The following is a 14,085-nucleotide window of genomic DNA, read 5'->3' on the forward strand; positions in this document are numbered from 1 at the left end:
GGCAAACTTATGGGAAGGGGCAGAGTTAAGGGGAAGGGGCAGAGTTAAGGGGAAGGGGCAGAGTTACGGCAGAGTTTAGGGGTGGGGCAGAGTTAAAAGGAAAGGGCAGAGTTAAGGGAAGGGACAGAGTTAAGGACAGGAGCAGAGTTAAGGGAAGGGACAGAGTTAAGGACAGGAGCAGAGTTAAGGGAAGGGACAGAGTTAAGGACAGGAGCAGAGTTAAGGGAAGGGACAGAGGTAAGGGAAGGGGGCAGAGTTATGGGAAAGGGGCAGTGTTAAGGGGAAGGGGCAGAGGTGAGGGAAAGGGCAGCGTTAAGGAGACGAGGTAAGAGTTAAGGGGAGAGGCAGAGTTAAAGGGAAGGAAGCAGAGTTAAGGGCAGGGGCAGAGTTAAGGGGAAGGGAAGAGGTAAGAGGAAGGGGGGCAGAGTTAAGGGGAAAGGGCAAAGTTATGGGAAGGGGCAGAGTTAAGGGGAAGGGGCAAAGTTGGGGAGGGGCAGTGTTAAGGGGAAGGGGCAGAGGTGAGGGAAAGGGCAGCGTTAAGGAGAATAGATAAGAGTTAAGGGGAGGGGCAGAGGTAAGAGAAGGGGGCAGAGTTAAGGGGAAAGGGCAGAGGTAAGGGTAGGGAGCAGAGTTATGGGAAAGGGGCAGTGTTAAGGGGAAGGGGCAGAGGTAAGAGAAGGGGGCAGAGTTAAAAGGAAGGGGCAAAGTTAAGGGGAGGGGCAGTGTTAAGGGGAAGGGGCAGAGGTGAGGGAAAGGGCAGCGTTAAGGAGAATAGACAAGAGTTAAGGGGAGGGGCAGAGGTAAGAGAAGGGGGCAGAGTTAAGGGGAGGGGCAGAGATAACAGAAGAGGCATAGTTGAGGGAAGAGGCCATAGTTATGGGGAAGGGGCAGTGTTAAGGGGAAGGGGCAGAGTTAAGGGGAAGGGACAAAATTACGGGAAGGGGCAGAGTTAAGGGGAGAGGGCAGGGTTAAGGAGACAGGGCTGAGTTAAGGCAAGCCCACAACCCCCTCCCTGCCTCTCTTTCGCTCCCCCCCCAGGTCCTCCTGCCCCAGCTCTCCTGGCCCCCGCAAGTCCCCACCTCTGCTCCACTGTCCACCAGGCTCTTCTTGGCACCCCCTTGCTCTGGGGCCTGCCCCCCGCCCCCCCGCCGCCTGGCCTCACCATGTTGGAGATGCTGCGGGTGTTCTCGGGGTTGAGCATGACGATCTCGGTGGTGACGTGCCCCTCCACCGCCTCGGCCATCTCCGCCTCGGTGCAGTTGATGGCGGGGTCCTTGATGCGGAACCAGTTGTCGGCGTACCAGCCGATGAGGAACCAGACGTACCGCTTCCCGTAGAGCTTCTCCTTGTACACCTGCGCCCCGAGAGACGGGCGCCCGCTCAGCCCGGCCCCCTCGCCCCCGCCCTCCCGCCGCCGCGAGGGCCAGGGGTTCACAGACCCGCCCCGGCGAGGCCCCTGGGGTTCGGCGGGTGGTGCACACAGGTGCGCAGAACATAAAATTATTCCGCACCGCGGGTGGAAAAAACTGGCTCGCGGGCGGGAAAAGTGGCAAGGGCGAGAGGGAACCTCTGCCGTGATGCCGGGGTGGAGGCGGGCCTGGCCGGGGAGGGAAGGGGGCCCGGCGAGGGGCTGCGTGGCTGGCGCTGACCCACTTTCAGGCTGCCGCAGTGGGACTGGCACAGATAAGATCTGGGGCGGGGGGTGGCGCTGGGGGAACGTGACGGAGCTGGCAGGGGAGTGCTGGCTGGCTGGCTAGGCCCAGCCATCTCCTGTGTGGGCCTGTTGTGCGGCGCGTGTGTTGTGAGGTCTGAGGTGTGTGTGTGTTGTGAGGTGTGTGTGTGTGTTGTGAGATATGAGGTGTGTGTGTTGTGAGGTATGTGTGTGTTGTGAGGTGTGTGTGTGTGTGTTGTGAGGTATGAGGAGTGTGTGTGTTGTGAGGTGTGTGTGTGTGTTGTGAGATATGAGGTGTGTGTGTTGTGAGGTATGTGTGTGTTGTGAGGTGTGTGTGTGTGTGTGTTGTGAGGTATGAGGAGTGTGTGTGTTGTGAGGTGTGTGTGTGTGTTGTGAGATATGAGGTGTGTGTGTTGTGAGGTGTGTGTGTGTTGTGAGATATGAGGTGTGTGTGTTGTGAGGTATGTGTGTGTTGTGAGGTGTGTGTGTGTGTGTTGTGAGGTATGAGGAGTGTGTGTGTTGTGAGGTGTGTGTGTGTGTTGTGAGATATGAGGTGTGTGTGTGTTGTGAGGTGTGTGTGTGTGTTGTGAGATATGAGGTGTGTGTGTTGTGAGGTATGTGTGTGTGTTGTGAGGTATGAGGAGTGTGTGTGTTGTGAGGTGTGTGTTGTGAGGTGTGTGTGTGTGTGTTGTGAGATATGAGGTGTGTGTGTTGTGAGATATGAGGTGTGTGTGTGTTGTGAGGTGTGTGTGTGTGTTGTGAGATATGAGGTGTGTGTGTTGTGAGGTATGTGTGTGTTGTGAGGTGTGTGTGTGTGTGTTGTGAGGTATGAGGAGTGTGTGTGTTGTGAGGTGTGTGTGTGTGTTGTGAGATATGAGGTGTGTGTGTTGTGAGGTGTGTGTGTGTTGTGAGATATGAGGTGTGTGTGTTGTGAGGTATGTGTGTGTTGTGAGGTATGAGGAGTGTGTGTGTTGTGAGGTGTGTGTGTGTGTGTTGTGAGATATGAGGTGTGTGTGTTGTGAGGTGTGTGTGTGTGTTGTGAGATATGAGGTGTGTGTGTTGTGAGATATGAGGTGTGTGTGTGTTGTGAGGTGTGTGTGTGTGTGTGAGGCGCGTGTGTGTGTGTGTCAAGCATGTGTGTGTGTGTGTGAGGCGTGTGTTGTGAAGTATGAGGTGTGTGTGTTGTGAGGGGCGTGTGTGTGTTGTGAGGTATAAGGTGTGTGTGTGTTGTGAGGTATGAAGCATGTGTGTTGTGAGGCGTGTGTGTGTGTGTGTGTGTGTGTGTGTGTGCGCGCGCTGTGGGGGGCATGCATGAACCACATGCATGTGTGTGCTATGGGGTGTGTTATGGGGCATGAGCATTGTGGGGTATCTGTGCTGTGGGGCTCTGCCCCCCCATCCAGTGCTGAGTCCAGCCCCTCCACCCCAGCTGCCCTATACTAATGAGTCCAGAGCCCCCCACTGGCCCCCCCCAGCATGGAGCCTGCCCCCCACCTGCCCCCCAGCAGGGAGCCAGCCCCCCACCTGCCCCCCAGCAGGGAGCCAGCCCCCCCACTCGCCCCCCCAGCATGGAGCCAGCCCCCCACTCGCCCCCCCAGCATGGAGCCTGCCCCCACCTGCCCCCCAGCAGGGAGCCAGCCCCCCACCTGCCCCCCAGCAGGGAGCCTGCCCCCCACCTGCCCCCAGCATGGAGCCTGCCCCCCACCTGCCCCCCAGCAGGGAGCCAGCCCCCCCCACTCGCCCCCCCAGCATGGAGCCAGCCCCCCACTCGCCCCCCCAGCATGGAGCCTGCCCCCCACCTGCCCCCCAGCATGGAGCCTGCCCCCACCTGCCCCCCAGCAGGGAGCCAGCCCCCCCACTACCCCCAGCATGGAGCCTGCCCCCCACCTGCCCCCCAGCAGGGAGCCAGCCCCCCACTGCCCCCAGCAGGAGGCCGGCCCCCCAGGACCCACCTCACAGAAGACCTTGCGCGCTTCGGTCTCGTAGAAGAGCCCCACGATGATGCGGGCGTCCTGGCGCTGGGGGGCGGGAGGGGGGGACACGGTTACCACCCCCACCTACCTCCTGCCCCCCGCCACCGCCCCCACCCCGCTCGCCAGCTCACGGGGGGGGGTGCTGCACATTTGCATAAATTTGCATACACCTGGAGCTTGGCGCCTCCCCCCCAGAGGTGACGCTGACACCCCCCTACTCATGGCCGGCCTGCGGGGGGGGGGACCCCACCTGGACGGGGGATGGGGAGCACACGGGGTGGGGGCCGGGGGGCCCCGTCTGTCCAGCCCAGCCCCCCCCCCCCCGCCGGCCAGCCCCCTGCCCTGCCCTCCCGCCGGCTCCACGGCCCCCAACAGCTCAACGCTGGGCCGCCCCTCCGCTCCTAGGCCCCTCCCCCCAGCCCGAGGCCCCTCCCCCTTCAGCCCCAGGCTCCTCCCCCTTCCGCCCCAGGTTCCTCCTCCCCCAGCCCTAGGCCCCTCCCCCTTCCGCGCCAGGCCCCTCCCCCGGCCGAGGGCGTCTCACCTTGAGGCTGCGGACGGGCGCCGAGGGGTCGGAGAAGAAGCTCTGGCGGAAGGTGATCTCGATCCCGGCCTCCTTCACCCGCTGGTCCAGGTCGTCCAGCGTCTGGGGGGAGGCAGGGGTCAGGGGGCGCCGGGGGCTCCGGAAGAGGAGGGGCGGGGCCGGGCGGAGGTGGGAGGGGCCTGGAGGGAGGAGGGGCCCCAGAGGAGGAAGGGGCAGGGCTCAGGAGGAGGTGGGAGGGGCCTGGAGGGAGGAGGGGCCCCAGAAGAGGAGGGGGCGGGGCCGGGCGGAGGAGGGGCTGAGAGCCAGGGGGAGGAGGGACCGGGGCCCCAGAGGAGGGAGGGGTGGGGCCGGGAGGATGAAGGGCCCCAGAGGAGGAGGAGGTGGCGGGGCCGGGCTGAGGAGGGGCCCCAGAGGAGGGAGGGGCGGGGCTGGGCAGAGGTGGGAGGGGCCTGCAGGGAGGAGGGGCCCCAGAGGAGGAGGGGGCGGGGCCCAGAGGAGGGAGGGGTGGGGCTCAGGAGGAGGTGGGAGGGGCCTGCAGGGAGGAGGGGCCCCAGAGGAGGGAGGGGCGGGGCCAGGCGGAGGTGGTTGGGGCCGGGCGGAGGAGGGGCCCCAGAGGAGGGAGGGGCGGGGCCAGGCAGAGGTGGGAGGGGCCTGCAGGGAGGAGGGGCCCCAGAGGAGGAGGGGGCGGGACCCAGAGGAGGGAGGGGCGGGGCTGGGCAGAGGTGGGAGGGGCCTGCAGGGAGGAGGGGCCCCAGAGGAGGAGGGGGCGGGACCCAGAGGAGGGAGGGGCGGGGCCGGGCGGAGGAGGGGCCCCAGAGGAGGGAGGGGCGGGGCCAGGCGGAGGTGGTTGGGGCCTGGAGGGAGGAGGGGCCCCAGAGGAGGAGGGGCGGGGCCCAGAGGAGGGAGGGGCGGGGCCCAGAGGAGGGAGGGGCGGGGCCGGCGGGGGGCGGGGCCGTACCGAGGTGAAGACCTCGGTGGTCTGCTGGATGGTGGCGATCTTGGTCCAGCCCCACTTCTTGAAGAGCTGCACGCGGGTGGGGTTGTGCAGGGTGGCCGAGGGGTGGGTGCGGAAGAAGGTCGGGAACCGCTGGCGGTTGGACAGCGCCGGCGAGCTGGAGCCGTACGACAGCTGGGGGGGGTCAGCGGAGGGGGGGTCAGGGCGGTCGCCCCCCAACCCCACCAATACCTCAGCATCCCCCCCGCTCCCCCCGCAGCTCCCCGAGACCAAGTGTGCGGAAGGAATTTTGTTCTGTGCACCGGGGCGGGTGCTGACGCCCCCTCCACCCCCCGCTGTAGAAAAACGCGCCGCTGGGCGGCATCAGAGCCTCTCCCGGGGCGCCCCGCTGGCAGGGTGGCCACATTCTCCCGGTAGTTTCCGCGACCACGGTGCGTGCCTCAGTTTCCCCCAAGTTCCCGGGGAGAGGCAGGGGAAAGTGGCTGACGCCCCAGAGGGCCCCGGGATGTGACCACAGAGAGGAAGGACGGTGGGGAACCCGGCTGGCTCTGGGGGGAAGGCGTGTCCAATATGGGGGGGGCCAGGCTGCAGGGAGGGGGGCCGTCCATGCGAGAGCCGTGCCCCGTCGCCTCGCACGCCCCACCTCTCGCACGACGGCCGCGCTCGGACCGCCACTTGCTTCTCTCTCCCCCCAGCTGGCTCATCGGCGCCCGCGCCGCCCCCCTCCCCGAGTGCAGCCCCCCGCCCCCGCCCCACAGACCCGCCCCGCTCACCACGATGAGGTTCCACATGCGGGCGGCCTCGGCCACCAGGGTGGAGACGCTGCTGCAGCCGGGCATGAGGATGATTTTGATGGGGTCGTTGTAGAGCAGCTCGTACAGGTACTTGGTGGCCTGGCCCGGGTCGCACTGCGGGGGCGGACCCACCGTCACGGACGGGGCGCGGCCTTCCCTGCCCCGCCCGACCCTGCCCCGCCCGGCCCTCCCCTACCCCGCCCACCCCGGCCCCGCCCGACCCGGCCCTCCTCTGCCCCACCCTCCCCTACCCCGCCCACCCCGGCCCCGCCCGACCCAGCCCTCCTCTGCCCCACCCTCCCCTACCCCGCCCACCCCGGCCCCGCCCGACCCAGCCCTCCTCTGCCCCACCCTCCCCTACCCCGCCCACCCCGGCCCCGCCCGCCCCCCTCCTCTGCCCCACCCTCCCCTACCCCGCCCACCCCGGCCCCGCCCGACCCGGCCCTCCTCTGCCCCACCCTCCCCTACCCCGCTCACCCCGGCCCCGCCCGGCCCCCCTCCTCTGCCCCACCCTCCCCTACCCCGCCCACCCCGGCCCCGCCCGACCCGGCCCTCCTCTGCCCCACCCTCCCCTACCCCGCCCACCCCGGCCCCGCCCGACCCGGCCCTCCTCTGTCCCACCCTCCCCTGCCCCGCCCACCCCGGCCCCGCCCGGCCCCCCCTCCTCTGCCCCACCCTCCCCTGCCCCGCCCGACCCCGCCTCCTCTGCCCCGCCCGGCCCCGCCCTCCCCAGCCCCGCCCTCCTCTGCCCCTCCCCTCCCTGGCCCTGCCTGACCCAGCCCCGCCCTCCCTGCCCTCGTGCCCCGCCCGACCCAGCCCTGCTCCACCCAAACGTCCCCCGCCTGAACCTCCCCTGCCCGGCCCCGCCCCTCCCCTGACCCACCTGACCCTGCCTTCCCCTGCCCCGCCCTCCCCGGCCCCTCCCGACCCAGCCTTCCCCTGCCCCACTCGGCCCCGCCCTCCCCAGCCCTGCCCCGCCCCGTCCGAACCTCCCCCGCCTGAACCTCCCCTCCCCTGCCCTGCCTCCCCCTGCCCCGCCCTCCCTGGTCCCGTCCGAACCTCCCCCGCCTGAACCTCCCCTGCCCAGCCCTGCCCTGCCTGAACCTCCCCTGCCCGGCCCAGCCCTCCCCTGACACACCTGCCCCCGCCCTGCCCTGCCCCGCCGCACCGCTCCCAGCTCTCACCCTGCACCCCACGCTGCTCTCAGAGCCCTGACTCGCTGTGCTCCCGCTCCGCCCACTAGGCCCCACTGCCCTCCCAGAGAGAGAGACACCCAGGAGTCCTGATTCCCAGCTACTCCCATTAACCCATTAGACCCCGCTCTGCACCCCCAACGCTCAACCCTAAGGGTTCTGGCACCCGGCCTCCCTGCTCTAACCACTGGCCCCCACTTCCCCCCACAACGCCAGGAGTCCTGGCTCCGAGCCTCACCACTCTAACCACTAGTCCGGGCTCCCTGCTCCCTGCAGAAGGTCACAGCCCATCCTCCCTCCCCTGGCTGGACACCAGAAGGGGCCCATGAATTATTCAGGGCATGGCAGCTGGGGGAGGAAGATCAGTTTCCATGACAACCCCATCAGCAGGCAAAGTAGCTTGGGCTGCCATGGCAACCTATCAGCCACAGCGAGCTGGGGGGGGGGCAGATGGGGGAGCGTGGGGAGGGCGGGGGACACAGAGAGATGAGGAGATGAAGGCAGGGGAGAGACAGAGAGAGGAGGAAGCTGGGATGGACAGACAGACAGGCAGATGGAGTGTGTGGGGAGAGACAGACAGGCGGATGGGGTGAATGGGAAAAGGGACAGGTGGATGGGGTGTGCCAGAAGAGAGGGACAAATGGATGGGGTGCACGGGGAGAGAGGGACAGGCAGACGGGGTGTGCCGGGAGAGAGGGACAGGCGGACGGGGTGAGTGGGCAGAGAGGGACAGGCGGACGGGGTGCACGGGGAGAGAGGGACAGGTGGATGGGGTGTGCCGGGAGTGAGGGACAGACGGACGGGGTGTGCCGGGAGAGAGGGACAGGAGGATGGGGTGAGCCGGGAGAGAGGGACAGGCGGACGGGGTGTGCCGGGAGAGAGGGACAGGCAGACGGGGTGAGCCGGGAGAGAGGGACAGGCAGACGGGGTGCATGGGGAGAGAGGGACAGGTGGATGGGGTGTGCCGGGAGTGAGGGACAGGCAGACAGGGTGTGCCGGGAGAGAGGGACAGGTGGACGGGGTAAGCCGGGAGAGAGGGACAGGCGGACGGGGTGTGCCGGGAAAGAGGGACAGGCGGACGGGGTGCAAGGGGAGAGAGGGACAGGCAGACGGGGTGTGCCGGGAAAGAGGGACAGGCGGACGAGGTGTAAGGGGAGAGAGGGACAGGCGGACGGGGTGTGCCGGGAAAGAGGGACAGGCGGACAGGGTGAGCAGGGAGAGAGGGACAGGTGGACGGGGTGCAAGGGGAGAGAGGGACAGGCGGACGGGGTGTGCCGGGAAAGAGGGACAGGCGGACGGGGTGCAAGGGGAGAGAGGGACAGGCGGATGGGGTGTGCCGGGAAAGAGGGACAGGCGGACGGGGTGTGCCGGGAAAGAGGGACAGGCGGACAGGGTGAGCAGGGAGAGAGGGACAGGTGGACGGGGTGCAAGGGGAGAGAGGGACAGGCGGACGGGGTGTGCCGGGAAAGAGGGACAGGCGGACGGGGTGCAAGGGGAGAGAGGGACAGGCGGATGGGGTGTGCCGGGAAAGAGGGACAGGCGGACAGGGTGTGCCGGGAAAGAGGGACAGGCGGACGAGGTGCAAGGGGAGAGAGGGACAGGCGGACGGGGTGAGCCGGGAGAGAGGGACAGGCAGACGGGGTGCAAGGGGAGAGAGGGACAGGCGGACGGGGTGTGCCGGGAAAGAGGGACAGGCGGACAGGGTGTGCCGGGAAAGAGGGACAGGCGGACAGGGTGCAAGGGGAGAGAGGGACAGGCGGACGGGGTGTGCCGGGAGAGAGGGACAGGCAGACGGGGTGAGCCGGGAGAGAGGGACAGGCAGACGGGGTGCATGGGGAGAGAGGGACAGGCGGATGGGGTGTGCCGGGAAAGAGGGACAGGCGGACGAGGTGCAAGGGGAGAGAGGGACAGGCGGACGGGGTGTGCCGGGAAAGAGGGACAGGCGGACAGGGTGAGCAGGGAGAGAGGGACAGGCGGACGGGGTGCCAGGGGAGAGAGGGACAGGCGGACGGGGTGCAAGGGGAGAGAGGGACAGGCGGACAGAGTGTGCCAGGAAAGAGGGACAGGTGGACGGGGTGCAAGGGGAGAGAGGGACAGGCGGACGGGGTGTGCCGGGAAAGAGGGACAGGCGGACAGGGTGTGCCGGGAAAGAGGGACAGGCGGACGGGGTGCAAGGGGAGAGAGGGACAGGCGGACGGGGTGTGCCGGGAAAGAGGGACAGGCGGACGGGGTGAGCAGGGAGAGAGGGACAGGCGGACGGGGTGTGCCGGGAAAGAGGGACAGGCGGACGGGGTGAGCAGGGAGAGAGGGACAGGCGGACGGGGTGCAAGGGGAGAGAGGGACAGGCGGACGGGGTGCAAGGGGAGAGAGGGACAGGCGGACAGAGTGTGCCAGGAAAGAGGGACAGGCGGACGGGGTGCAAGGGGAGAGAGGGACAGGCGGACGGGGTGTGTCGGGAGTGATGGACAGGCGGACGGGCTGTGTGTGTAGCTGGGGGGAGGGGGCAGACAGGCGACATTCTCAAGATGGTGCATTTCAAGGAGGACGGAAGCTTTGCTGCTTGGGAAATTTGCTCCAGATTCCATGTAGATGGCTCGGGGCGGGGGGGGGGGGGTGAGCCAGGACCCCCAGAGGGAGTGTGACTGGGGGGGTCCTGGCTCCCAGCCCCCCCGGTCTGACCCACCAGACCCCAGTGCCCAGGGCTGGGCGAGGGGGCTGGGGAAAAAGGAGCCTGGAAGACGCGAGGCGGGGGCGAGGCGCGTGACCGTGTCAGCGTGCGCAGGAGGCAGTGACTCGGAGCGGCCCCAGGGAATCCGTGCGCGGGCGTGCAAGAGAAGGGCAGAGCACGAGGGGGCCCAGACAGCCGACACGTGTGCAACAGGCTGGGCGTGCAAGGCGCTTGTGCGCGGGGGGGGGGGGGGGAGACACAAGGAACGGAGCCGACCAGCAGGGGCAGACCTGACGGGGAGCCATCCGGCCCAGGGCACGTGCGAGGGAGCAGAGGGAGCGTGCGAGACACGCAGCACGGGGGGGGGATGTGTGTGTGCATCCCCCCAGCCTCTGCCTCCCCCCACTTCTGGGACGCCCCTTTCCCCTGTGCCCCCAAGGCCACCTCCCCCCATTGGTGCCCCCAGCTCCATGGAACCCTCGGCCCAGCCCCACTGATGCTCCCTTCCCCGCCCCCAGGCCTGGCCCTGTTGGCGACCCCTTGCTCTCCAGCCCCCTGCACTATTAGCCCCCCTACAGCCAGCCTGCCCCCCATGTCCCTTCCTGCTGCCCCCCACAGCCAGCCTGCCCCCCATGTCCCTCCCTGCTGACCCCACAGCCAGCCTGCCCCCCATGTCCCTCCCTGCTGCCCCCCACAGCCAGCCTGCCCCCCATGTCCCTCCCTGCTGACCCCACAGCCAGCCTGCCCCCCATGTCCCTCCCTGCTGCCCCCCACAGCCAGCCTGCCCCCCATGTCCCTCCCTGCTGACCCACAGCCAGCCTGCCCCCCATGTCCCTTCCTGCTGCCCCACAGCCAGTCTGCCCCCCATGTCCCTTCCTGCTGCCCCCCACAACCAGCCTGCCCCCCATGTCCCTTCCTGCTGCCCCCCACAGCCAGCCTGCCCCCCATGTCCCTTCCTGCTGCCCCCCACAACCAGCCTGCACCCCCATGTCCCTCCCTGCTGCCCCCCACAGCCAGCCTGCACCACCATGTCCAGCCCCCCATGCCCATCCAAGATGGTGTCCCCCACTGGCTCCCCCATTTCCACACCCCATGCTGGTGCCCTCAACCCTGTGCCTCCCCAGGCCCATGGCCAGCAGCTCCCCCGCAGCCCGCAGCTTGCACCCCCCAACCCTGTGCCCCTCACTGTTCCTCCAGCCCTGAACTGCTCAGCCCCGCACCCCCAGCCAGAACCCTAAGCTCCACACCCCATGGTGGTGCCCCCAAGCCCTTGCGCCCCCAGCCTGCACCCTCACACCCCCCAACCACAAGCCTCCATCCCTGCACCCCCAAACCCTTCCCCCCCGCCTGCACCACCAACCCCTCCCTTTCTGGCCTGAACCCTGCAACCCTGAACCCCCCTACCTGCACCCCCCACCCTGCATCTCCTGGCCTGCACCCTACAGCCTGCACCCCCCAACACTGTGCCCCCAGCCAGCACCCCACATCCACAGCCCCCGGCCTGCACCCCCGAATCCTGCGCCCCTCTGCCTGAACCCCCCAACCCTGAGTCCCCTGCCATCCCCCAACCCGGTACACCCCGGCCTGAACCCCCAAATGCTGCACCCCTCGGCCTGAGCCCCCCAACTCTGTGTCTCCCACCAGCCCCGCAACCCCAAACCCCTGGCCTGACACCCCAATATTGTGCCCCCGGCCTGCCCCCCCCAACCCCACACCCCCAGACCTGCATCCCACAGCCTGCATCCCCCAACACTGTGCCCCCTGGCAGCACCCCCCACACCACAGCCCCCGGCCTGCACCCCCCAACCCTGCGCCCCCAGCTAGCCCTCCAGCCCCGCACCCCTCTGCCTGCACCCTGGAATCTTGAATCCCTCTGCCTGAACTCCCCAACTCTGCCAGCCCCCCATCCCCACGACCCCGGCTTGCACCCCCGAATCCTGAACCCCTCTGCCTGAACCCCAAACTCTGTGTCCCCCGCCAGCCCCCCGGCCTGGACACCCCAATACTGTGTCCCGCCAGCCCCCCGAATCCTGCACCCCTCTACCTGAGCCCCAACTCTGTGTCCCCCGCCAGACCCCCCGGCCTGCACCCCCCAACCGTGCGCCCCCCGCCGGTCCTCCAGGCCCGCGCCCCCCGCCGGCCCCCCCAGCCCCGCGCCCCCCGCCGGCCCCCCGGCCCGCACCCCGGAATCCTGCATCCCTCTGCCTGAACCCCCCAACCGTGCGCCCCCCGCCGCCCCCCAGCCCCGCGCCCCCCGCCGGCACCCCGGAATCCTGCATCCCTCTGCCTGAACCCCCCAACCGTGCGCCCCCTGCCGCCCCCCAGCCCCGCGCCCCCCGGCCCGCACCTTGCTGTCGTGGTGGATGAGGCGCAGCTCGTGGTCCGGCAGGATGTCCCGGCGGCGGTTCACGTCCTCCAGCGCCATGCGCACGGCGGGGAGACAGGCCTGGCCCCCCGGCCAGCCGCCGCTCATGGGGAACAGCGCCCCGACGTGCACGGCCCGGCGCCCTGCGGCCCGGCCGCCCGTCAGCGCCGCCAGCCCCGCCAGCAGCAGCAGCGCCCGCAGCGGACCCCCACACCCGGCCGGGCCGGAGCAAGGGGGCTGGGGCGCGCGGGGGGCCCGGGGCCCGGCCAGGGCGCGCGGGAGGTTCTGCGGCGGCGGCGGCGGCGGCGGCGCGGGGGGCGGGAGGGGGGGAGCGCGGCGCGGGAGGGATGCGGGGGGCGGAGCGAGGGGGGAGGCGGGGAGGGGAGGGGGAGGGAGGAGAGATGGTGGGGAGGGGGAGGGGGAGGGGGAGGGAGGGGAGGGGAAGGAGGAGAGATGGTGGGGAGGGGGGAGGGGGAGGGGAGGGGAGGGGGAAGGAGGAGAGATGGTGGGGAGGGGAGGGGAGGGAGGGGAGGGGACGGGAAGGAGGAGAGATGGTGGGAGGGGAAGGGGGAGGGGAGGGGAGGGGGAAGGAGGAGAGATGGTGGGGAGGGGAGGGGAGGGGAGGGGGAAGGAGGAGAGATGGTGGGGAGGGGGAGGGATGCAGGGGGGAGCGGGAGGGGGGAGGCAGAGGAAGGGGGGAGGGAACAGAAAGGAGGGGAGGGGGATGGAGCCATGGTGAGAGGGGGAGGGAGGGAGGGGAGGAGGAGGGAGGAGAAAGAAGGGCGGGGGGGATGGAGAGATGGTGGGGACGGGCAGGGATGGCAGGGAGGGATCAAGGGATGGGAGGGGGAGGAAGGAGGGGAGGGGAGGGGAAGGATGGAGCAACGGTGGGGAGGGTTAGGGATGCAGGGAGGGAGGGAGGGAGAGGGGAGGAGAAAGGAGGGCAGGGGGACGGAGCAATGGTGGGGGAGGGGAGGGGATGCAGGGAGGGAGGGAGAGGGAGGAAGGGGAGGGGAGGGGAGTGGGAGGGATGAGAGAGAGGGAGGGGAGGGGGAAGGAGGCGAAAGGAGGGCAGGGGGATGGAGGATGGTGGGGGAGTGGTGAGGGATGGGAGGGAGGAGAAAGGAGGGGAGGGGGAGAGAGGGAGGGAGGAGGAGTGAGGGAGAGGGGAAGCATGGAGGGAAGAGGAGAAGGGGAGGGGTGCTGGGAGGAGCGAGAGGGAGGAGGGAGAGATGGTGGGAGGGGGAGGGATGCAGGAAGGGGAGGGAGGAGAGGGGGAGGGTGGAGGGAAGAGGAGAAGGGGAGGGGTGCGCGGGAGGAGCGAGAGGGAGGGGGAGAGATGGAGGGAGGGGAGGGGGAGGGAGGGAGGGAGGAGGAGTGAGGGGAGGGGAAGCATGGAGGGAAGAGGAGAAGGGGAGGGGTGCATGGGAGGAGCGAGAGGGAGGAGGGAGAGATGGTGGGAGGGGGAGGGATGCAGGAAGGGGAGGGAGGGAGGGGGAGGGTGGAGGGAAGAGGAGAAGGGGAGGGGTGCGGGGGAGGAGCGAGGGGGAGGAGGGAGAGATGGTGGGAGGGGGAGGGATGCAGGAACGGGAGGGAGGGGAGGGGGAGGGTGGAGGGAAGAGGAGAAGGGGAGGGGTGCGTGGGAGGAGAGAGGGGGAGGAGGGAGAGATGGAGGGAGGGGAGGGGGGAGGGTGGAGGGAAGAGGAGAAGGGGAGGGGTGTGCGGGAGGAGCGAGAGGGAGGGGGAGAGATGGAGGGAGGGGAGGGGGAGGGGGGAGGGAAGAGGAGAAGGGGAGGGGTGCGCGGGAGGAGCGAGAGGGAGGGGAGAGATGGAGGGAGGGGAGGGGAGGGTGGAGGGAAGAGGAGAAGGGGAGGGGTGTGCGGGAGGAGCGAGAGGGAGGGGGAGAGATGGAGGGAGGGGAGGG

At 68.9% G+C, this 14,085-nt stretch overlaps 1 protein-coding gene across 1 annotated transcript in view; it reads right to left on the bottom strand.

Annotated features, from left to right (window-relative positions):
• The window catches only part of GABBR1 (gamma-aminobutyric acid type B receptor subunit 1), a 53,654-nt gene that overhangs the window by 11,872 nt on the left and 27,697 nt on the right, over positions 1-14,085 (bottom strand). The window contains exons 6-11 of the mRNA XM_089771215.1: positions 12,144-12,304; positions 5,915-6,049; positions 5,145-5,315; positions 4,187-4,288; positions 3,625-3,690; positions 1,163-1,354 (exon numbers count right to left, since the gene is read on the bottom strand). Coding sequence (XP_089627341.1) covers positions 1,163-1,354; positions 3,625-3,690; positions 4,187-4,288; positions 5,145-5,315; positions 5,915-6,049; positions 12,144-12,304 — 827 coding nt within the window. The remainder of the gene's footprint in view (positions 1-1,162; positions 1,355-3,624; positions 3,691-4,186; positions 4,289-5,144; positions 5,316-5,914; positions 6,050-12,143; positions 12,305-14,085) is intronic.

Source organism: Pelodiscus sinensis, chromosome 19, assembly GCF_052426305.1.
Source record: "Pelodiscus sinensis isolate ZL-2025 chromosome 19, ASM5242630v1, whole genome shotgun sequence".
Taxonomy (NCBI): Eukaryota; Metazoa; Chordata; order Testudines; family Trionychidae; genus Pelodiscus; species Pelodiscus sinensis.